Raw genomic sequence first — 24,066 nt, forward strand, 5'->3', positions numbered from 1 at the left:
CCTGGTAAGTTGATAAAACTAGTTTGCCTACAAATAGTTCGTGTAGAATTTCTAGGGTGCCTGAATAGCAACCAGAATGAGCCCACCTATTACTAAAGATGTAAGAGTTTCTCCACTGGTTTCAGGGAGTAACTTTTGAGTTGCAGAGACAGGCAGCTGGTGTGAGTTCTTGGAGATAGCTCTGGTAGCTGTGGACATTTCAGGTAAGGTTCCCAGCAATATAATTTGCTTTGTGAGACCAGATGTCCGGAAATGAGTAGAGAAGCAAAAACCTGATTTTTCAAACTAGCAAAGAAGAAACAGCTTGAAGGTCAGCATAGAAAAATATCCCACCAAGGAATATGTGGGCCAATGAAGAGTGTCTTTTAAGAAGTGCTGATAAATCACCAGACAATGTACAATCAATTCTAACTCAGCCATGGTCTCAGACTGTTCTGTCCATGCTTTGGTCTCAGCTTGGGCTGAGGAGAATGAAAAGATACTCATGTTCATTCATTCATCATTCATCCCATCTCTCTCAAATGTATCAGTCCTTCCCAGCTTGCTTAATGGAGAGCAATATGTTCTCTGCACTTAATTTGGAAAAGTATTCACCACCAAGTTAATCAAAAGAAAGGCACTTACTTGTCAATGCCAAAAAAAAAAAAAAAAAAAAAAAAAAGGCGGGGGGAACATTAGCTAAGAAACTCATATACACTGTGTCTCTATTTAGAAGAAATAACTTTCCACACCAGGAATGTTGAAAAAGTATTCTGAATCTTTCCTTGTAAGAGAGATCAATGGGGAGAGGGTGGAATCTACCTTTTTGGGTTTTTTGTTTTGTTTTGGCCACTTGTACAACAAAATATGCTGCTGAGGTCAGATAAGTTATAACAGCGGGTCTGGACCAGAGAAAGGCCAAAGGATTCAGTCATCATTTGGAAAGCAAGACCTTGGGTGGGGGTTGTAGTGTGCCTCTTTGTTTTAACAGGGAAAAAGCTTCATTTCATCCCACATATGGGACTAATTGCTGTTTTTAAAATTTTTCAGCTGCTGTGTCATGTCAGGTTGTGTTAGTCACCATGACCTATGTCTATCTGAAACTCCACGAGAAAGAATCGCAGCAAACTGAAGAAACTCCGTGCAGACTTTCAACAAAGAGAAAACAGAATGTGTCCTTCTAAATCATCCATGACTGTGAAACAAACAAACAAACAAAAAATGCCAGGACAAACCAAAGAAACACACGTTTTACAGACTCATCAAAAACTTCCTGTTTTTCTCTTCCTGACAGCATTGTGAAAGTGCAGTCTCTCTAAACTGTGATCAACCTAAAACATTTTAAGCTACCCACCCTGTCCTTCGGACATAGCGGTCTGACACTAGCAATAGTATATATACACTTGTGAAATTAACAGCTGTTCCGTTTTGTAGTTCTCATTATTTTTTTTTTCTCTGCTGTATATTTCTCCCTGTTAAGTTACATGACAGCTTTATCCAGTCCAAGTTAATACAAACATTCATTATTCACACAAAAATGTATGGTTTATAAGTAATCAGAAATACCTTCACACTGTGTTCCTTTAATTCTTGAGTACCCTTTACCACATATGGGATCTGTAATAAAAAATGAAAAACAAAACAGAAAATTAATTTGAGATAACAATATCCAGACTGCAGTTCCGACATAGTATAAGAAACATGAAAGATGACCTGGAACATGAAGTAGATTGCGTTGCTATAAGTATGAGATAACAAAATGTTTCTGAGATTGCATAGGTGAGGAAGAACAACAATGAAATGTCTCCTCAAATAAAGCTCAATTCCACTAAGATATTCTAAAAGACACAGAAGTACCCTATAGATCATGTTAAAGTGATAGCTAAGAGGGAAACTGAAGGTAGATTTCTCTCTTGCTGTTCACCTGAAAATAGGAATCACACTATAGAATTACTTTAACATGAATATGGAAAACTCGGTCTATAATTTGGAGATCTCATGCCCTCCAGCATTCACATAAATTTATACATTTATATATCTAAACAGTAAATCAGCAAAACCATGAGCAAGGTTCTCAAACCTCAAATTCCCAACAGATTTAGACGTTCACCAGAAATCCTCCTGAAGTTTAGTCATGAATACTGGTTTCTTTACATCAATTAGCTTTTTGAAAGAGAATCTGTACCTATAAAAAGCTCAGAACCCCTAACCACAAGGTTCCAAAGAGAGCCGGTAGGCACTGGTGCTCCAGGGAAGCAACACTAACTAACCACATTACAATGTGGAGATAGAAAATAATAAATTAACAAAATCACATAAAAATGGACACTTCTTATTTCCCATCCAGCAATATGGTTGGGGTCATCAGGATTAAATCTTTCAAAATTCTCATGTGAGCCTAAACGAAGTACTAGGCTTCCCCATTTTAGGCAAAGACCAGTGGAGTGGTGTAGGAGCCACAGCATGGGTTTCTCTTACCAACTTGGCATAGGGTGCACGGGCTTCCCCACGCAGCACCGAGGGAGGAGCAGCACTGGGACTTTAAGGTGGCTCCATTGATGTTGATCTCACACCGCCCATCGATGACAGTCTGCCAGCAAGTTCCCTTGATGGTTTCTGCAGATGAGGGAATAATATTTAATGAATCAATATAAAAATTCAAACATACACCTTGGAATCATAGGAAAAAATAGCATTTGAAACAAAGAATAATGAAGTTTTTAATGTTGTTCATCCATACTTAAACTCTTTTGCAGGAAAAGCCGATATTGAGTATAACAACATTGATAAACATAGAAAAATCATTCTCAGAAAGATAAATACCTATGCAGATGGTTTTTGTTGGATCCAAAGTACTTTCAGAAGAACATTCACAAATAAAAGAGCCTGGGCTGTTCTTGCAGACTCCATTAATGCAAGGACTTGATTCGCATTCATCAATGTCTGAAACAAAAACAGGTCTACATTACTGCTAAAATTTAGTCTTGGGCCTAAAAGAGTACTTCAACTTTGGCCTCAATTGCTACTACATATCCTTCATCCCACATAGTAAAGCTGGCCTAATAGTTTTTCCTACACTAGATGGAATGCCAAAATAACTCTATAGTATAGACTAGTACATCTCTATAGTATAGAATATGGGACTAGGCCGAACCTTTCTTTTTATTCAGAATATCTGCAGTAAATGTGTACATGATTTCTGAATTAACAGCTCAAATAGCAGACACATAACATTTTCTTTATCTATTAAATGATGGCAATTAAAATGCCAATTGCAAGCAAATACCATAAGTGGCTTACAAAGTACATACTAGTGCCATTTAGAACCACAGAATTTCAACTAAATTGGCATAACTGTCTAAAATACAGGAGACTCTAATTTAGTCTTACGGTTTTCTAATGGCATTCCAAAAGATAGCAAAGTACACAGTATAAGAACAAAAATATGGTTTACCTTCACATGTTTTTAGGTCAGGTTTGTAGATAAATCCCTTGGGGCAGGTACAGACAAAACTTCCAGGAGTATTTCTACATTGTCCATTGTCACAGAGGAGACTGTTCAGTACACATTCATTAATATCTGGAAAGTCAATGAAAATGAACACTTAAAAGGGTCCAGACTTTGCCTGTATCTTCTTTGCTCTTTTACATTAGATCTTTAAAGTAATAATGATATGATCGATTCAAGTAAAAAGGCAAAATTCTTGTATCATTAGCTTTTACCTAAACGATCTCATTTTAGGAAAACAGAGGCTTGACCTGGTTTTATTTTATTTTATTTTATGTTTTGAGACAAGAGTCTCGCTCTGTCACCCAGGCTGGAGTGCACTGGCGCGATCTCGGCTCACGGCAAGCTCCGCCTCCTGGGTTCACATCATTCTCCTGCCTCAGCCTCCCGAGTAGCTAGGACTACAAGGCGCCCGCCACCAGGCCCAGCTAATTTTTTTGTATTGTTAGTAGAGACGAGGTTTCACAGTGTTCGCCAGGATGGTCTCCATCTCCTGAGCTCGTGATCCGCCTGCCTTGGCCTCCCAAAGTGCTGGGATTATAGGCGTGGGCCACTGCGCCCGGCTGACCTGGTTTTAAACTAAATATCTAAACTGAATATCTACAAAGCCTAAAGTCATTACACTATTTAATTCACTTATTTCTTTAGCAGGAAGAAAATATGGATTTGCTGGAAATCATTATCTTTATATAGTTACATTATATAATTAAATTTATATAATTTAATTCATTTTGTCAAATTAAAAGGATTAACCTTATTGATTTAAAGAACTAAATAAATACTTAAAAAGTATGGTCCATCTTTGACATGTGTTAGTTCCAGAATAGGTGTTTCTTCCTTATAATAATTCAAACTGTCTCCAGGTACGATTATAAAGTATAACGTAATCTGTAGCATTTATGATTGTCATGAAGAATTTAGATTCATGATTCAGGGAGCTCAGGAAAACTGCTTGCTTTCAGCTGAATAATATGCCTGTCTGAAGCAAAACCCAACTTTAAGGGTTTAACTTAACAGAGAGTGGGTATTCCTGAAAATAAGCTGTGTTTTCTCTGATTAAGTCTAATAAATGGTTGGGAGAAGAGCTGCTTCTCTCTCAGTAAAAACAAGGTTGACTTTGTAGTCACGTGAGAATGGTTCAGAATCTCTGTATCTCATATCTAAGGAGCTTCTCTTTGAAGGAGTGAAATCTGATACATCTTTATTTTAAGGAGCAAATCATTTCAAGGAATGAATCTGATACATCATTATTCATAAATTGTCAAGATTCAGTCATGTAAATTTTTGTTACTAAAGACATGCATATGCTGTGCTGACATTCGAAGTATAAAGTGTCCTTCTGCCTAGTCCTCTAAGCTACTCAAAGGCAGTTTTCTCCCAGCAATGAAAGAAGGAATGTATTATGCAGGAAATGTTTCAGAAAACAGGTAAAACTTCTTACCAACACAGTTCTTCCCGGTCGAATCCACTTCATATCCTGAATTGCATATACATTTATAGGTCCCACGAAGGTTTTCACAGATTCCATTTGGGCAAATATCAGGATCTAGTGCACATTCATTTATATCTGCACCACAGACAAGTTCAAAATCAATTAACATTATAAAATAAACATTGAATGAATTGTTAAAAATATAACACTACAATACATGTAATGACCTTAGGACCTACTGGAGGAAAAAGCTCGATTTCACTGGAAAGAGAACACTCGATCTCTTTTTCTCACTGTAAGATATTCTGAGTCAAATCTTTCTCTCACAAGTTCCTGAGAGGAACTCGGCGTCTCAGCTGGAACAACAAGATAACCAATCCCTGATCAAGCCGAAGGAGACCTCCTGGACTTCTCCTAGTCCAAGCACCAAGATGGAAAAATGGATCGACAGCAGGTCCCAAGTCTCCCCACCACCAGCCCCTCTTTCTTCCATCTACCCTCTATACTGCAACCATTCTTACCATCCTAAAAATAAGCTGATTATATCATTCTCATGGTTCAAACTTTCATAGGTTCAACAATATCCTCAAGATTAAACTAAAATACAAATTTTTTGTTTACTTATCCCAAACTTCACACTGTTCCGTGAACATACAATGCCCTCTTCGCTGTGTCTCAGGAACGCCTGCAGCAGGCCTATTTACAGGTCAAACGCCAGCTCCAACACCACATGCTCTGAAAAAGCCTCTGCCGCTCTGTCCACCTGAGGTGGGGCCCTCCCTCTTCCGCACCCTCACAACTGAGGAGTCAAGGCAAGTGCAGAATGACAATCAGTGAATGGATAGTCCCAAATCCTGGTGCCTGACTCTTCTATAAATTAGGGTTGACATTTTTTTTCTTCCAAGTCCCTATCACAACTTACTTATTTCCCACTAACTCCTTATTCATTATAAGTTTCCTCACCTCTCGTCTTTCCTCCTCTGAATATCCCCTCCACATTTTCATTTACACACAATGATGAAACTAATCATGCTGATTGAACTGACAAACAATTCAGCCAGTCCACGTTCTTTCAGATCTCCCTGAATCAAACTGCGTAGCTTTATATTAATAAAATAATCCCTTCCTCTTTCTTGTCACCTATTTTCATACTTGTTCCAATTCTCCCTTTTAACTTTAATTCCTTGCATGGCACCGATATTTCTCTAGCTAAATATTTCATTCTCTTCCAACTCAGTTAACTGCTGTCACTGCTCCCTATTGCCGTCTTATAATACTGAGCACTTAACAGTTAAGAATCCTTCAGAATGCAGATGGAGAATGGTTCCACCAGCCCATCATCCTGAGTTGTACTTGACAGTGGAAGATCCACAGGAGAGTCAGGCTGCCCCTTCTCAAGCATGAGCAACAAAAGTCATTATATGTCATCTGCGAGCACCCGTCAACCACAATGGGAGAGCACCTGACCCCTTCAGTGGCCAAGCCCCACAGCCACACCCAGAAATCCTAGAGCCCACAGTGCCCTGGCTGCTCTGCCACTGAAGGCTTCTGAGCATCCCAGATACACAGCACAGCGATGGCCAGAGAGGGAGTCAGGTCAGACCCGTGTAAAGGGATCAATGCGAAACCCACAGGAAAGCCTGATGCTGCCTCCGCACATACGGAAGGTAGTAAATTTTGAAAGGAATCCTTACCACTGCCTGCTGACGTCATCCCCGGCCCGCTGCTGCAGAGCGCCTGATATTCCGCTGCAATAAATTAACAGATAGTAAATGATTCCCTTGTTTGCAGAATAGGTCGATCCTGCCCTTGGTTTTGCACACATCATTTCCTCCAAAGTGAGTAGAACCAAAATTAAGTGGTAACGGAAAAGGAGGTATCTCCCCACGGAGTCACCTTTACACCAGGCTCCCATTTTAAAGGCTACACATCATCGAGGAAAACAACTTTTAAGGATACAGGCGAGTTACAGCAATTCCTTGTGCAAAGCCCTTTCGGAAAAGGTGTTTTTTCCTATAACTTGATTTTGTTCACCAGGGAACACTTTACACTTACGGTGAAATGTGCCTGTTAAAATGTGGTTTCTTAACTGTTAATAAAACTTTCTCCCACCATCTTGGGGATAATTTTGTTTCTCGCTGCTAGCTGTTTTTTCAGTACAATCGGTTCTTAACATTTCCTCATTTCTCTCTGTAAATTCTCTAGCCTCCTCTCACAAGTGCAACAACAGAATACCTACTCTTGCATTTAAGTGTATTTTTAAAGTTAATATTTATCAGGATACTGGATTCATTCTCTATGATATATCTATAGAGAAAGTATTGCTTAATGTTAAAACTGTGAGATTTTAATTGAAGAAACTGAAGTACACAGAATATGTCCCCAAATTTGAGATAGAATCAAAAATTCTACTTCTTAAAATTAATACTATGTTTTACATACAATTCCAACAATACTTAACACAAGAGTGAATGATGAAAATGTAGAACTAACTGGAATCACACTATCCACGGAAAGGAAACTAGTGTCCCCTTAGTTGCCAATGGTTTCTGGCAAACACAGTCTCATGGTCAAATGTAAATCATCTGTGCTTAAGTGGAAGGAGAACAGGATATCAAGGCTGGGGCTTATTGTAGAGGCTGACTGCACCTCACTGCTGAAGCAAATAGTTCCTATCTTCTGCATGCCAGAGAACTGCATCCTGATGACACTGGACGTAAATGAGTTATACAACCAAAAATTATCATGTCTTCTAACAAATGTGAATTTGAGAAAGCAAGGATGATTTAATTTTCAAATCGTCTTAGAAGGGGCCAAAAAACCAACAGATGGGAAGGTGTGTTTGAAAGTCAGGTCTGGGAACAAAAAGAAATTCATCCTTTTTATTCTGTTATATCAGCAAAACACTAAAATATGTATGAAATACTGTAATAAAACAAGAAAACCAAAATCATGCCAGTTTCCTAAAAAGGACTTTTAGAGATAATGACAATTTTGCTGAAGTTTGGCCTAAATGGAAGCAAATTATTGTCACCATTGTTTTCCATTTAGGCAGGATCTGGTTCTAGACCATTTTTTGTAGTGAGTTCAAATAAGCATGGGTTTTAATACCAATGACAATGCTAATTGCTGGGAGTTTTGGAAGCAGCCCTTTTCCTCTGTTAGTTTCTTCTCCCATAAATTTGGAACGACAATTCCCATTTCACCTGGTGACTGCACAGAATTAACATTACATGTTTAATGATTTAACATGTACTGTGCACAGCTCAGGCCCTGAATAAAAAATAAGTAAATAAAAGTATTGGAAACACATATTAAGGGGTAGGTATTGATGAGCTAACTCAGCGTAGTGCCATGGAGACAGTGGCATGAGGGATCCATGAGAAAATTTCCCAGAATTACCCTCCTGTGGGTTTCACTGACCAATCACACTCCCGTGGGTTTAACTGATCCATTTCTGTGAAACGTCATTGTCAGATGGCTGAGGACACAAGAGGGCTTGCTGAACAATGTGAATGAGCTCCAGCAACCAGTGAGAAACAGCTTCATATGCAGCTTGCCTGACTTGCAGACCACAAAGATGAACTTCGGATTTTGTATATTTGGAGTCTCTCCCTCAACTGATGGAAGACATTCCTTTTGAATATTTTCAGTACTTTAAACAGCCTACCCCCCATTCTTGAAATGAGGGATTTTCCTACATTGGGATGGTTCACGACCAAAGAGGTGGAGAAACCAAATGCATGAAACTACTTCCACGTGTGGACCTTTTCTGGGTAAATTCATTCAAATATAAGACAGAAGTTAGTGGAACTGGGCCTTACACTTAACTCTCGTTAAGCTTTACTCTTGCTATGGTTTGAATGTGTCCTCCAAAGGTCATGTGCTGGAAACTTAATCCCCAATGCAATAGGAATACTGCGAGGTGAGGCCTAATAAGAAGTGATTAGATCGTGAGGACTTTACCCTCATGAATGGATTAATGTTATTATCATGGGAGTGAGTGAGTTATCATGAGAGTGACGTTGTTATAAAAGCACATTCAGTCCTCTCTAGCTTTCTCTCACTCCTCCATGCTCTGTTGCCCTTCCACTTTCAGCTGTGAAGTGACTTGGCAAGAAGGCCCCCGACAGATGCTGGCGCCTTGACATTGGACTTCCCAGGCTCCAGAACTGTGAGAAATTAATGCATTTTCTTTATACGTTATTCAATTTGTGGTACTGTGTTACTGCAACAAAAACTGGACTAAGACAACTGCTTAAAGAAATCTGGTCTTTTGGTCACCTTTTTATAAACCCACATAATTTCCCTACGGATCTTAAGAATTCTTTGGAAGTGCACTTGGTCCAGAGGAAAATGTAAAGGCAAATAACTATATGCACCAGGGCTCCTGGATTCTAAGTCTTGGCTCTTCCAATCATTCAGCATGTGAACAAGTCACCTGTACTCTTGTGTGCCAGCTTTCATGATACTTGTCTATATTGCAAATTCAAAGTAGGTAAGAAAAGTATTTTCAAAAGTTAAAGTAACATGCAAAAGGATGATATTAATAATAGACAACTATAAAGTTATAGGAAAGTGTCTTTGATAGAATTATATTTGTATATAATAAAATTATTATAAACACATTGAACTGATGAGTGATCATACATAAAACAATTTCTATATTATTCACTGGGTGAAGTCATTAGCCAGAACAAAGTTTGCTTTCTTTAAACTGGCATCCCTCATTTCTTTTTTCTTTCTTTATTGAGACAGAGTCTCGCTCTGTCGCCCAGGCTGGAGAACAGTGGTGCTATCTCAGCTCACTGAAACCTCCACCTCCTGGATTCAAGTGATTCTCCTGCCTCAGCCTGAGTATCTGGGATTAGAGGCACGCACCACCACACGTGGCTTTTTGTTTGTTTGTTTGTTTGTATTTTTAGTGGAGATGAGATTTCACCATGTCAGCCAGGCTGGTCTTGAACTTCTGACCTCAAGCGATCCACCTGCTTTGGTCTCCCAAAGTGCTGGGATTACAGGTGTGAGGCACCACTCCTGGCCCCCCATTTCTTTTAAAGGCTTCCATTTAACTTTCTCTAACTTTTCATCATATATTTTAATTTTTAACTGTTACTTTCAAATACTATTATTTTTAAAATAACAAATCTTTTAAAATTATGATTTACTCTTTAATTTGTTTCCTTTAGGGCAGAAATAAACTGACGAAATCCTATATGTAAAACCAACCAATCAGAGCTACATATTTTCAATATTAGTTCTAACTTCATTTCAGGACATTAGAGGTCCACTGCCAAGTGACCTTAAAATTGTGTTTAAATACTGGTGGAACATTGTTTTAATTTCAGTAACGTATTCTTGTTTTATAAATAGAAATAATTTACAACTGGACAGGACCTTTTGGATTATCTAAGGCAACTCATTTTGTAGATGAGATGTCTAAGGATAGCTTTTCTGCATTACTCTATTTTATAATTATGTTTATTAATATAAGCCACCTCAAATCCTTTCGAAAAGTAGGTGAGGAAAATTCGGAAATAAGCAAAATACACAAATAACTAAATCACCTAATTAAGTAATTTGGCTGCCTGTTGATGGAGGAACAGAATTCTGACTCGCTATCCAGTTCTCTTTTAATTAGGCCATGTCACTTCAACTGCAGAAAAATACTTTTTTTTCTCTCAGGTTAAATCAAATCATTAAAGAAAACCACACTGGGCCAGGCACGGTGGCTCATGCCTGTAATCCCAGCACTTTGGGAGGCCAAGGCGGGTGGATCATGAGGTAAGGAGTTCAAGACCAGCCTGGCCAATATGGTGAAACCTCGTCTCTACTAAAAATACAAAAATTAGCCGAGTGTGGTGGCGCACACCTGTAATCCCAGCTACTCAGGAAGTTGAGGCAGAAGAAATGCTTGAACCCGGGAGGCGGAGGTGGCAGTGAGCTGAGATCATGCCACTGCACTCCAGCCTGGGCAACAGAGCAAGATTCCATCTCAAACAAAAAAAAAAAAAAAAAAAGAAAGGATGAAAAAGAAAACCATACCAAAATCAATATGTGGGATGTAAACAAAATTTACAAATGGTCTTTTGGAAAGCTATTGGAAATAGCCAAGTAATATGACAGTTATTTACCTTTATGCTGTGTAAAAGTCTGCTTTTATAATAGTTTCTGCAAAATGCAAACATCATGAAACAACTTTAGAAAACAAGGCAAGGTGCATGTATTGCAAAGAGCTTGAGTATTATTGAAGTAGGGGAGTTTATACGGGAGGCACAAATGCAATACCTATTCCAAATGATTATGAGGCTTAGATAACTACCTGTGACTAGACACCGGCTAGCCTCTGCCAAGACCCCAAGAAGGCACATGGCATACCCGGAGAGCAAAATGTCATCTTTCCCTGTGAATTCCACAAATGCAAAGACCTCAATGGTGGCAGAAGGCTGGCAGTACGAGGGCATCCCCATGATACCACATACCTGAATTCTGTGCAGGACACGGCTGGCAAGGTTCCCCAAATGCATACTCAGTGCTGGCACAACAGCATTCAGATTTTGTGACAGCACCAAACAAAGGTTTGATACACTGGCCTCTCTTGTATCCACCATAGCATGTACTCCGCATGTGCGTGTCTAAACAGGAAGAAGCATCTGTCATCACACTGTCACTTCAAACAGAGCAGAACACCCCAAGTCAAAGTTGAAGAGGGCTTTGTTTATCCATCATCCCTGGTGTAACTCACAGGGAATGCCTCTGATATGAGGGCTCCATTTGAAGAAAAAATAAACAAATATAGAAAAACACAACACATTCAGCTTCTAACCACTGGAAACCAATGGCCAGATTGTTTCAGTTTTCTAGGGACTATCATGGTTTACCAAAATGTGAGGCACTTTAATGCTGGAATTACATCTCATTTATTTTGTCTTTCTCAGGCCTGTGCAGAGCAGGCACTTAATAAATGTTGAATTAATAATGGATGAATGTTGAATCTCACATCCTGCTAAATAAGACCTTTATTAGAAATGTGGCCTATCCCAAAATAAACATGCAATTACTGAATGTCTGAATTAGGTATACTTTCCAAAAAGGAGAAAGTTTAATCTGTAAAAGGTTTGTTATATAAACCTGTAGATGTTGGTCAACTAAGCTGTGTTATCTTTACCACCAGGAAGCGTGTTTCCAGCTATGCCCAATCCTTTTCCAGTTCAAATGGCTTACTGAGTACCTTTCTTAAAAATAATCTGGATAAAACTAGTATCAATTTTTCAACAAGTCTCATACTTTTTAGAAAGTCTTATAAAACTATTATCATAAGGTTTCTGGATGATCCATATTCTCCTTTGCATTCTATACTGCCCATGGACATCAATTCTCTATTAAAATGTTCATCATGAGATAATAGCATATGCACATCAATTTCAATGACCAGTATCAACAAAGGAGGGCTGGAGAAAACTGAAGACAGCTATGGGATTAGGGAAGAACAGGGGGAAGGATAGGTGGGTATTCTCTTGCTTTTCACTTAGCTCATCTTTCTAATCCTCGAATTAATGTTCAATTTACACAAGAAGAGAACTGACCCTGTTGATTTGTTGCTCTGCAAATATTCTTTATATCTTATCTGCTACACTAGAGAGCATTTGTTACTAGTGGGCTTTATTGAGTGACAGAGGTTGAATCTCTCCTAAGTCTAGCCATGATGTTTTCTTACCAACACACACACGTCCATCCAGACCCACAGCCAGTCCAGGGAAGCATTCACATCTGTAGGAGCCGTCAGTGTTGACGCAACGCCCATTCATGCAGATCCCAGGGGTTTCACACTCGTTAATGTCTGTGGCAGAGAAAGGCACTTATTAAAAATGAAGGGACTTTTATCTAAAATTATAACATATTGACAATTATGTTTTAACACTTGAAAATGGAGAAGATAGGAAATAACATGCAGCATCCGCAACAAAAGCTCAAATGGCATTCTCATTTTCCTCTGAAAGAACAGTAACAAAATCAAGAGAAATCAACTGTTGGAACGTATTTCCCATAAAAAGCAACTTTAATATATTCTCCCAAGAGATTTTTGTATCCAAAATAATCACAAAGGCAAAAACAGAATCGGAGGAAGGAGAACAATGGCTGCTAGAAGACAAAGGGTTTTGTGTAACGCATAATCAGGGTAGCTCTTCCAGGGCTCTCAGAAATCTAGGGTAAAAATAAACGACAGCAGGACTTTCCTTTTGGTATTCATCACAAAGACTGGCATCCCTTCTAGTATCACCCATGTCTTAGCTCTCTGGGACAATTCGCCTAAAATTAAAGGCTAAACAACTAAAACCTTGATGGAACACCATAGAAAAAGAACAGAAAATAAATATAGATTACTTCGATGACCATTCTGGGCCAATAGCAGCACTGTATGTAATTGGAACCCAGCAAAGAAAAATCTTTCTTAAACTTTACAAATACTTTATGGTATTTTATGTGTATACTTAAGGAGGTCTGGTAAAATACTTTATTGGACACATATTAATAATAGCAGAGGGTTTTTTTCCCTTTAATATGGGGAAGTGCAAAAAGCACCAAAATTGTGGTTTGGAAAACATACAACACTTAGAAGCAAATGATTTTAGGTCAGGCGTGGTGGCTCACACCTGTAATCCCAGCACTTTGGGAGGCCGAGGTTGGGAGATCACTTGAGGCCAGGAGTTCAAGATCAGCCTGGCCAACATGGTGAAACTCCATCTCTATTAAAAATACAAAAATGAGCTGGGCATGATGGCATGCGCCTGTAATCCCAGCTACTTGGGAGGCTGAGGTGCAAGAATTGCTTGAACCCAGGAGGCAGAGGTTGCAGTGAGCTGAGATCACGCCACTGCACTCCATCCAGCCTGGGAGACAGAGTGAGACTGTGTCTTAGGAAAAAAAAAAAAAGAAAAAGAAAAAAAGCAAATGATTTTATAACAACTCCTTTTACAATATACAACTAGTGTATGTGACTATGAACTTTCTCCTGACCTTAAAAAGGCAAATTGAGAGTAAAACACCTTCGTGTTTTGCTTAGCTTGTGTTGTTTGGCACAAAATATATTCGGGTGGTCCAAGGTTCTGTGCACAGATTGTATTTGAAACAGCAGTTATATTTAAATACAGGAACTCAAATTGGTTAGTTATTCTGGTCACCTTTTTGTTCAAACTGTGACACACAATAAAACATGGAGACTACAACCTGAAAGGTAACACAAAGAGGTTTTAATAAGAATGGAGATGTAAAGTAGATCCAAAGGAAGGTAACTTTTGTCAAATTTAGTGGCCTCAACTTTCAGAGAGTGAACAGAGAAGCCATGTTGTTGATCAGATGAGTTAACTGCGGAGATTGAATTAGCATTGTTGATTCAGCTTTGAACGGTCACATCTTTGTGGGCTCAGGACTAAGTGCTCAGGGCTAAGAGAAAATCTTATCCCATGGCATAAAGAGAAAGATTATAAAAAGGAAGAAATTCAGTGCACATGGGATTAATTTCTGTCTTTTTTCATCCTTCAGTCTTATTACAGTGTGTGTACCCTATGCTCTATAAGCTAGAAAAAAGAAGACATTGATAATAATACAGAGCTATGGAGCTCTCTCTCTCTCTCAGATCCTTAAGCCAGAATGCTAAAGTCAGAACAAACCATCCATATCATCAGCACTTTCAAATTAATAGAACAATCAATTTACTGATAGGATACTATTTCACTGGTTGCCAACGGTGGCCAAACCTAGTTTCATCTGTGAGGTCATAGCATTACCTGTTGGCCATACTTAATGCAGAGACGCTGTGGCCTGGGTCAGCAGCAGCCTAGAGGCACTAAAAGTGAAACTTAGTGTGCTCTGTGTATCAACAAGAAGATTATGTATTCTTCTAGGTCTGCTCACAAAGGGGCTTTCATATTTCTTTCTATTATTTTTTTTGGAAGCCCAATTCCAAATATTCCAGCAATCATTCTCTTCCCTTTTCTTTTTTACTTGTACAGTGCTAAATTTGCACAATTTGACACTTTGTTTTATGCTATTTTACACTGTAGAATATTTCTATGTGTTAATCCTGTCTTCTCATATAAGTTCCTCCCACCACAGGGCTCAAAAGTACAGAAACCACCTTCCTACTTCAAATTTGAAACACCCAACTGTTTTCTCTTGCTGGGAAGACAGATTTGCACAATATTAAGAGCCATTGATGTGAAGGTCATAGAGAATGTAGGTAAACAACCAAGGGTTCGAAGTTCTTTTCAGCCTGGAGAAAATGCACATCTTGCCAAGGACTTAATACAAGCCTTTCTTCCATAACACGTTTACCAAAGCTGTCCACTAGGGGCACACAGAGAAGAGGCACCATAGGACTTTATCCTGCTTTTCTCTACCTTGAATAGCTTGACCCTCTACACTTCTGCATCTGAAACTATGCCCAGAAGCTCTAAGTGCAGCATTTTAGCAGATTTTCTGGACCTGTTTTGTGTATGAGGTTCTTTAAGAAGTCTGGTTCCAACTCAGATCCTGGACCAAGTGCAATAATCACTGATCCCTGCATAAGACAGGAGACACTAAGCACAAATTTGTCTCCAGCAACTTTTCTTAGGACCCCAATTCTCAACAGCAAAAATAAAAATCCTCATTTTTGCTTCAATACCTGGAGCAATGAGATTATTTCAAAATGGTTTACCAAACTAAAAAATGGTTGTTGGTTGTTTATTTATTCTGCTTAATCCTGTTTCCCTTCTTGCTTACCTAACTTGATAACACTTAAATAAATTATCCTTAAAAAAAATTCTGTGTCTTAAGATGCCTGGAGGAAATTATGAGGAAGAGATCATTGCAAATAACATTCTACACCTATTCTGTCCAGGTAAAGATGTAAGAGGTGGCAAATAACAGCCATCAAGAAGCCTAACCACCATTATTCCCTAACTGGAAAGAAGAGGTACAACTCAGCTTCTTTAGAACAATGCCCACATCTGTTGGAAGACCAACAGGCAGTTTGGATTATTTATTTGCTACATAGCTTTTGACTCCTTTGAGAACACCGTTTCTGAAATAACAACAATCTTCAGGGCATAAACTGTAGTTCTTTGGATGGTTGGATTTAAGAAGGAGTTTCAGTCAGGGTTCCCAAACCAAAATTCAAGGTACTGTAAGTGGGGAGAATCAGTAAAGAAAGGCAGTACCTCTAAACAATGTAAAGAGGAGAAAAGGCAGGTGAAGAACATGATCTAAGGTTTCACAGCACAAACCTTTGCAATAACGCCCATCTGATGCCAGCTGGAATCCAGGTTTGCAAATACATTTAAAACTGCCATCTTCATTGATACACATTCCATTAAGGCACATGTTCCTTATGCTGCATTCATCCATATCTGAAAAATACGAAACGTACATTTTCTTATGACCAGAAGAGTAAGCTTACGAAGGAAACCAATCTGGATGAAAATAATTCTGTTTCTTCATATTTCTTTCTTTTTGTTATTACAGTCTAAGGCTAATTTTCATCCAAATAATATCACCTAAGGAAAGAGAAGATGGGACATAAGAAATACATATCTCAAGTTCTTGAGTTTTGGCAGGTGCATGTAAACTTTAGGGCTAGATTTATAGGTATATCTATTTATAAAACATATAAAATTTGACTCCATAGAAGTTATCAGGGTCCTTTTTAGGAATAATAGTTTACAAACTGAAAAATGTGCTAATAGCCTAGTGGCTATATTTATTTCACAGAATATTACTTCTAATGCTCTGAAAATGAAAATAAGTCAAAACTAAGATCAGAGGAATTTGAAATGTATTTAGGCTACATCCTAATTCTTTTAAAGATGAAAACCAGAAGATAACTTGTAGTTTGAAGCAATTTTTTTAAAATTTATTTATTTTTTATTATTATTATACTTTAAGTTCTAGGGTACATGTGCATAACGTGCAGGTTTGTTACATATGTATACTTGTGCCATGTTGCTGTGCTGCACCCATCAACTCGTCAGCACCCATCAACTCGTCATTTACATCAGGTATAACTCCCAATGCAATCCCTCCCCCCTCCCCCCTCCCCATGATAGGCCCCGGTGTGTGATGTTCCCCTTCCCGAGTCCAAGTGATCTCATTGTTCAGTTCCCACCTACGAGTGAGAACATGCGGTGTTTGGTTTTCTGTTCTTGTGATAGTTTGCTAAGAATGATGGTTTCCAGCTGCATCCATGTCCCTACGAAGGACACAAACTCATCCTTTTTTATGGCTGCATAGTATTCCATGGTGTATATGTGCCACATTTTCTTAATCCAGTCTGTCACTGATGGACATTTGGGTTGATTCCAAGTCTTTGCTATTGTGAATAGTGCCGCAATAAACATCCGTGTGCATGTGTCTTTATAGCAGCATGATTTATAATCCTTTGGGTATATACCCAGTAATGGGATGGCTGGGTCATATGGTACATCTAGTTCTAGATCCTTGAGGAATCGCCATACTGTTTTCCATAATGGTTGAACTAGTTTAATAGAGGCAGGTAAAAAGTGGACTTTTAAAATACATGGCTCAACTATGGATTATAGCTGTGCCAGTGAACCTTTAAGACACCTTAAACATTGGAGATAGTTCTTTAAATTCATCAGTATGTTATTTTATTTAATATTAAAGCTGTCTTGGGAGGCACTTGCTCTTCTAGACACAGTGTTTTCACTTACAGGCTTTAGAAAGACCAAAGTAATTTATTATATACACATATTTTAGATATATATAATACATATATTTTAGACATATATAATGTATATTTATTTTAGATGTATATTTATATCTTAGATATGTATTATTTCTATTTAAATATGTATTTTATGAATATTATCTATATTACATATTTAGAAAAACATATATACATAATTAATATATATATTACATATATAGAAAATATATATAATATGTATTTTACATTATATATATTTTAGATATATATTTCACATACTGATTAGTAGCATTTTATTACTAGGCAGACACTTTAAGCAAAAAGATTATAAGTGGCTAGATAATACATGGACTCAGGTATGTCCTATTTTTTAAAAATGTACAAATTCTGATTGTATAAAATTAGGAAGTATGAAATTGTGCCACAAAAGTTTCATCATCACCAGGGATCTTTAAAGGGCAAGCTCTCCTAGCAAATTAAAATGTTATTTGATTCACATAAATGTAAATTAAGAAATGAATATTGTGGAAAATTAGGCTTCCCTCCCAGATAAAATAAATAAAACATATCTGATACTTTGACATTTCACTCATTATTTGGTCTTGTTAAAGACCCCTGATACTGAAATTGCAATGGAAGGAGAGGACTAACATTAGTATACTATTATTACCTTCACAGTTCTTCCCATCTCGTGTAACGTGAAAGCCTGCATTACACACGCAATGAAAACTGCCATCTGTGTTGATGCAGCGTCCGTTATTGCAGATCCGGCCATTCTGTAAACACTCATCAATGTCTAAAATCAAAGTTTAAAAAGAAGAAATAGCTTTATTTAGGGGAGTTAAAATTATTTTATTTCCCCCTCCCTCCATTTGCAAACTCATGATCTTAGCTTTTCGTTTTAATTACTTAATAATATTCTCCAACATAAACTGGTTATCAAATAATGTGATATTTAGGGTTATCAGAGTTGAAAAGACATGATTAAAAACCTGTATAATTGCATTAGAGCTAACTCTAATTTCTAATAAGACTCCTTAAATCTGAAGTCTGTAAACAAAATAGATTCTTCTTCACCATTTTCCAAGCACATTTATTTAACCAGTATAAATCACTATTTATACTGAAATTTGGCTGGCATCTTTAAATACATAATTTTAAAAGACATATTTTATAGCTATCTCAGAACAATACAAAAAACGCTACTTTTTAAAATAATCACCTTAATTCTGCCTGAAAACCATCAATCATATCTCTAAAACGTTCATCTTCTTTATGGTAATTCTGGTTTACGTGCAGGGTTATTGCTGATAGATTCTTAGTCTTTTAAAAAACAACTTTATGAGTATTCTATCTACCAAATAAAATATTGATTCTGTGAAGGTAGTTTTCCTTTTTTCCTACTGTGGTTAGTATTATGCCAAAGTACACAATAAAGCTTGATACGGAAGTGTTAAAATAACAATAACTCAAACAACCTGTATCTGATTTCTCACTTAAAGATGAATAATCAACCCAAAGTGGATAGCATGGTACCCTGGATTATCTGTTTCTCTCAGTTTCTAGAAGCTACAAACCTGGATAAACATCAAAGAGGATGAACACAAACCTCTTTGTCTACACAGGCACAAAATCACTTCCAGGGCTTATTCCCAGAAGATAGGGACTGGGAAACTATGTGGAGTTGGGTGAGAACATTCCTATCTATGCAGAGTTGAGGCCACATTTGTCTGAGTATAAGCGCCCTAAATATCCCCTGCACAATGAGCACGTGTGTTTATGGCACCTCAGTAACTCTGACTGTCTACCCTGCGTCTGCTTGATGTCTTGTGGTTGGCCCTCAGATGCACTTTCTTTCTGGGCAGATCCTGCAGTGGTTTCCACACAAGTCATTGGACGAGCTGAGGCAGTCTGGGCTTTTCTTCTGTCTGATCTTTGTGCCAACAACCTACGATCTTTTTCTCTCTCATTTATTTCTTAATCCTTGCTAAAAATCAGACTTGCTCCACACTCCAAAAAAATGGTAAAAACCACATATTCTTGAGCAGACTTTTTTTTTTTTTTTTTTTTTTTTTAAGGATCCTATAATTTTTTGAGGCCCAAGTTGAAAATAAACAGGATAAAGAGTTCACCTTTTTCTCTCCTCATTGATTTCAGAATGCCACGGGGTTCCCCATTGCCTTATAAGACAAATTTAAAGCTGGCCATTCAAAGTTCTCCTCCACTGTGTCTCTGCCCGTGCTTCCGTCCCCTTCTATTCGGCCCCTCACATACTTCCCAGCTATGTGCACAGCCTTTTGGACCATTCTGTGGCAACTTTCATCCACAAAATCATGTGAACACATTCTCAACTTCTTATTTTCAGGATAACCTTAGCGCTAGCTCTTAAAGAAGTCAGTGCTTGAAGTATTCAGGTCATCCTCAGTCTCCAATACTAAGTCTCAGATTGATAACAACCACATACATGCGTTTATACTGGCTGGCCCTTGCCCCAGCTGAGTGCTCTCAATAACCACTTCTCTTGGCTTATTTAACAATGCAGTCTCTGGACATTGATTTCATTTTATTTTCTATTATTGCAAAATGCTTAGTACGCTATTTGTACATGTTAATTATTTTAAACAATAGTCATAATATTAAGAAGGTTCTCAATTCAGTTAAGTGTTCAACCTATCCATATTTATAATTAATTAATAGAAATGTTAGCAAGTTCAAAGGCCTTGTTCCAGTTTTTCTGCTTAAAATGGTCATTTATATGTAGTGCACTAAAATACACTGATGGCAAGAAATCTCTACGTGAGAACCAAATTCAAAAATTTTGAAACCAGTTCACTGATAAAAATTAAAACTTCTATAGGTCTTCAACTCATGAAGAGCTTTTGCTAAAAGAGGCAAATAAAATTAACTCTTGTCAATGGCTACCAATTTTCTAAAGTGATATAAACCTCACTATCTTTTATTTAACTTTAAAAAAACTTTTAAGTTCAGGGATACATGTGCAGGTTTGTTAAATAGGTAAACTTCTTTCATGGGGGTTTGTTGTACAGATTATTTCATTACCCAGGTATTAAGCCTACTACCTATTGGTTATTTTCCCCGATCCCCTCCCTCCTCCAACCCTCCACCCTCCAATAGGTTCCAGTGTGTGTTGGTGCCTTCTGGGTGTCCATGTGTCATCATTTAGCTCCTACTTAAAAGTGAGAATATGTGGTATTTAGTTTTCTGTTCCTATGTTAGTTTACTAAGTATAATGACCTCCAGCTTCATCCATGTCCCTACAAAGGACATGATCTCATTCTTTTTTATGGCTGCATAATATTCCATGGTGTAAATGTACCACATTTTCTTTATCCAGTCTATCACTGATGGCCCCTTTTATTTAACTTTAATAGAGTATTTGCATGTTTTTTTCTGTCTTTACTGATTAATGATACAGTTCATTTTGTGCTCAATTTAGAGATAGAGATGGAGATAGATGTTTGGGCTCCCTGACAGTGATCGTTAGTTATTTCTGTTTTAGAAACTTAGTACATTAAAGTCATTTAATAAAAGGCATATTGGATGGCTTAATAAATTAGTTAATAAACCTGATGGGAAATTTTTTATAAGGGACATTTATAGCAGTGCTTCTCGAACTTCAATGCACACACAGATCGCTGGGGGATCTTGTTAAAATACAGAGTCTGCAACAGTATGTCTGTGGTGGAACCTGAGATCCTGCCTTTCCAAGCAGCTCTAGGTGATGCTGCTGCTGACCACACTAAAAAGCAGCAAGGGCTCAGAGCGACATCCTTAGCTTTTAGAACTTTCCATGAAGAAATTAATCGCACATAATTTCAACTGAAATTTTCCTCAGTTGCTGCGTCACAAAGGACAATCCCACTCTCTACTTCTCAGATGAAAACTTAAGAGGCAATAATAGTGACGAGACAACAGCACTGAAAATAAGATTTTTCCCGCAGGCATAGATGCATCTTATAAAATAACTTCAATGATTGCCAGATTTTATGACACTGTCTTTCAGAATGACAATAGGTGGAACTAAGTTCAAAAAAGCCATGGAACTATATTAGTCTCTTCCAGTATGGGTTATTTAAACTCTATGGAACTCGTCTCAAGTCAACCCCCAGTTAGCATATATGTCCCACATTCCACGCCAGGACCATACCTCGGCATTCTGTCCGTGTGAGTGTGCTCTGATATCCAGCTCGGCACTGACAAGTGTACGAACCCTGGTTGTTAATACACTCACCACCAGCACAGGGGTTTTTCTCACATTCGTCAACATCTGCAAAGCACAATGTATTTTAGTGCAAAATTAGATAGCAATACCTCATAATTCTAAGATGTTCTTGGTTCCTTTTACACATATAAAACATTTTCCTTTTGAGAATTAAATAACATAATAAAAGGATCTTTTTTCTTTCCACTACAATATGTCATTAGCCATTCGAAGACTGGTTGAGCAGTTAAAGTGTATTATTTTCATGTGTCATTTTGCGGAGAAAAATTCCAAACAAGTAGCAACTCAACAATCTGATCTAATAAACATTTTCTCTTCCTTAAGTCTGATCGAAAAGAACCAAACAGACTAACATTTCAGAAGTGGCTTGTGGATAGGATTCCAAGTATCTCTTGAAGCTCTATTTTTTCCAATGAAAAGAAGGTCTAACCATATCCAAGCATTCCCTGCTGAGTTCCACTAAAATGTTAGAACAAAACATGAAGCAACTGTTGTTTAAAGGGCAGTTCTCAATCACCATAGAGTCGACCCCATCCCCAGATGTGTTCAATACACAAGCTCACACTAGTTTTACAGTCACTTAGAATTATCAGTACATTTAGAGATAAACTGGTTTATATGACCCTACTTGTAAACAGGAGGAAGCTAAAATTTAGCGAAGATAACCCAGTTGTCCACATGCTTCTTAGTGGCAGATACAGAGCTGAGCTCACATTCCCCAACACTGAGTTAAATGTTTCCACTTCTACTCAGATCTGGATGACCTCTAGAAGGGGTGTTCACATCACCAGGAAATTAAATAGTTCGGGAAAGTAAGAACTCATCATTTCTGACGAATCATAAATTTACAATTATAAAATTAGAATTCATAACAGAACTAAGAGGTGAGCTTATTTTAAAAACAAATTGATAGGAACTGAGTATTCTTACCCAATCCAACAAATTGATTACTCTTGTATTACATTTTCTCCCTTCACCAGCTTAAATGCCTCATCAGCAATTTAAAATTTCTTTCTTCCATTTAAAGTAATTAGTCTAAGAGAGTTGGTAAGCTACACATTTAGACTAGTATAATGTGCAAAATTCCATAATTTGGGGATATTTTTAATGCTTTCTTTTAATGGTTAGGCTTTTGGTAGGTTGTCTTAAATTGGAGTTACCAGAAACGAATTGAGTATCTTTTACAATGAAAGTTAAAAGTAACTTTAATAGGCAGAATAATGACCTCCCAAATATGCTCATGCCCTAATTCCCAGAACCTATGGATATGTTATATAGCTAGCAAAGGGGAATTAGAGTTGTAGATAGAATTAAGGTTGGTAATCAGTGATCTTGAGATGGAGAGGGTCTCCTGGATTATACAGGTGGCCAAATGCAGTCACAAATATCCTTAAATGTGGAAGAGGGAATTGCAAGAGAAAGTCAGAGAGAGAGAGAGAGAGAGAGAAAGAGATTTGAAGATGCAACGCTGCTGGCTTTGAAGATGGAGGAAGGGGCCATGAGCTAAGGACACAGGCAGCTGGTAGTAGCTGCAAAAGGCAAGGAGATGGATTCCTCCCAAGAGCCTCCAAAAGGCACACAGCCCTCCAAACACCTGGATGTTAGCCCAGTGAGACTTGTGTTGGGCTACTAACCTAGAGAGCTGAAAGATAATATAAACTTGTATTGTATTAAGCCACCAAGTTTGGGGTAATTTGTTACAGCAGCAATCGAAAACCAGTAGAGTCAAGGAACAGAATTGCAACAGACCCGTGGTGCCAACCTAGGATGGATCACGTACCAATACACTCCCCACGGAGGTCCAGCTGGAACCCTTTGTTGCACTCACACCGGTAACTCCCAGGAGTTGGAATGCAGCGTCCATTTTGACAGAGATAGCGGACCAACTGGCAGTAATCAGTGACGTTGACTGGCAGCACCCCTAGAAGAACATTAAGCCCCCATAAAATTATTTTAACTATGGTACCTTTCATCAGTACTTAATCTGACAATAATGAACAAGATGTTGAATCAGAAAGGAAAGAGGACACTCTTTGGGCAAAGGTCGTCTAGTGACAACAGGGCATATTTCCACCCTGCCAACAGAGATCACATTGCACTACGTGTGCATAGGGGAGCTAGCAACCCAGCTGTAGGCTGCTTTTCCCTGCTCTCTTCACCACCTCACTCTCAAACCTCTAGTTTGCAGAAATAAAAAA

At 38.0% G+C, this 24,066-nt stretch overlaps 1 protein-coding gene across 1 annotated transcript in view; it reads right to left on the reverse strand.

Annotated features, from left to right (window-relative positions):
- FBN1 (fibrillin 1) overlaps positions 1–24,066 on the reverse strand; it is a 239,475-nt gene that overhangs the window by 83,649 nt on the left and 131,760 nt on the right. The window contains exons 12-23 of the mRNA XM_008016692.3: positions 23,649–23,789; positions 21,794–21,913; positions 18,296–18,421; positions 16,187–16,309; positions 12,637–12,759; positions 11,402–11,554; positions 6,614–6,667; positions 4,929–5,054; positions 3,434–3,559; positions 2,803–2,922; positions 2,458–2,595; positions 1,546–1,596 (exon numbers count right to left, since the gene is read on the reverse strand). Of these exons, the coding sequence (XP_008014883.2) occupies positions 1,546–1,596; positions 2,458–2,595; positions 2,803–2,922; positions 3,434–3,559; positions 4,929–5,054; positions 6,614–6,667; positions 11,402–11,554; positions 12,637–12,759; positions 16,187–16,309; positions 18,296–18,421; positions 21,794–21,913; positions 23,649–23,789 (1,401 nt within the window). The remainder of the gene's footprint in view (positions 1–1,545; positions 1,597–2,457; positions 2,596–2,802; positions 2,923–3,433; positions 3,560–4,928; positions 5,055–6,613; positions 6,668–11,401; positions 11,555–12,636; positions 12,760–16,186; positions 16,310–18,295; positions 18,422–21,793; positions 21,914–23,648; positions 23,790–24,066) is intronic.

Source organism: Chlorocebus sabaeus, chromosome 26, assembly GCF_047675955.1.
Source record: "Chlorocebus sabaeus isolate Y175 chromosome 26, mChlSab1.0.hap1, whole genome shotgun sequence".
Lineage (NCBI taxonomy): Eukaryota > Metazoa > Chordata > Mammalia > Primates > Cercopithecidae > Chlorocebus > Chlorocebus sabaeus.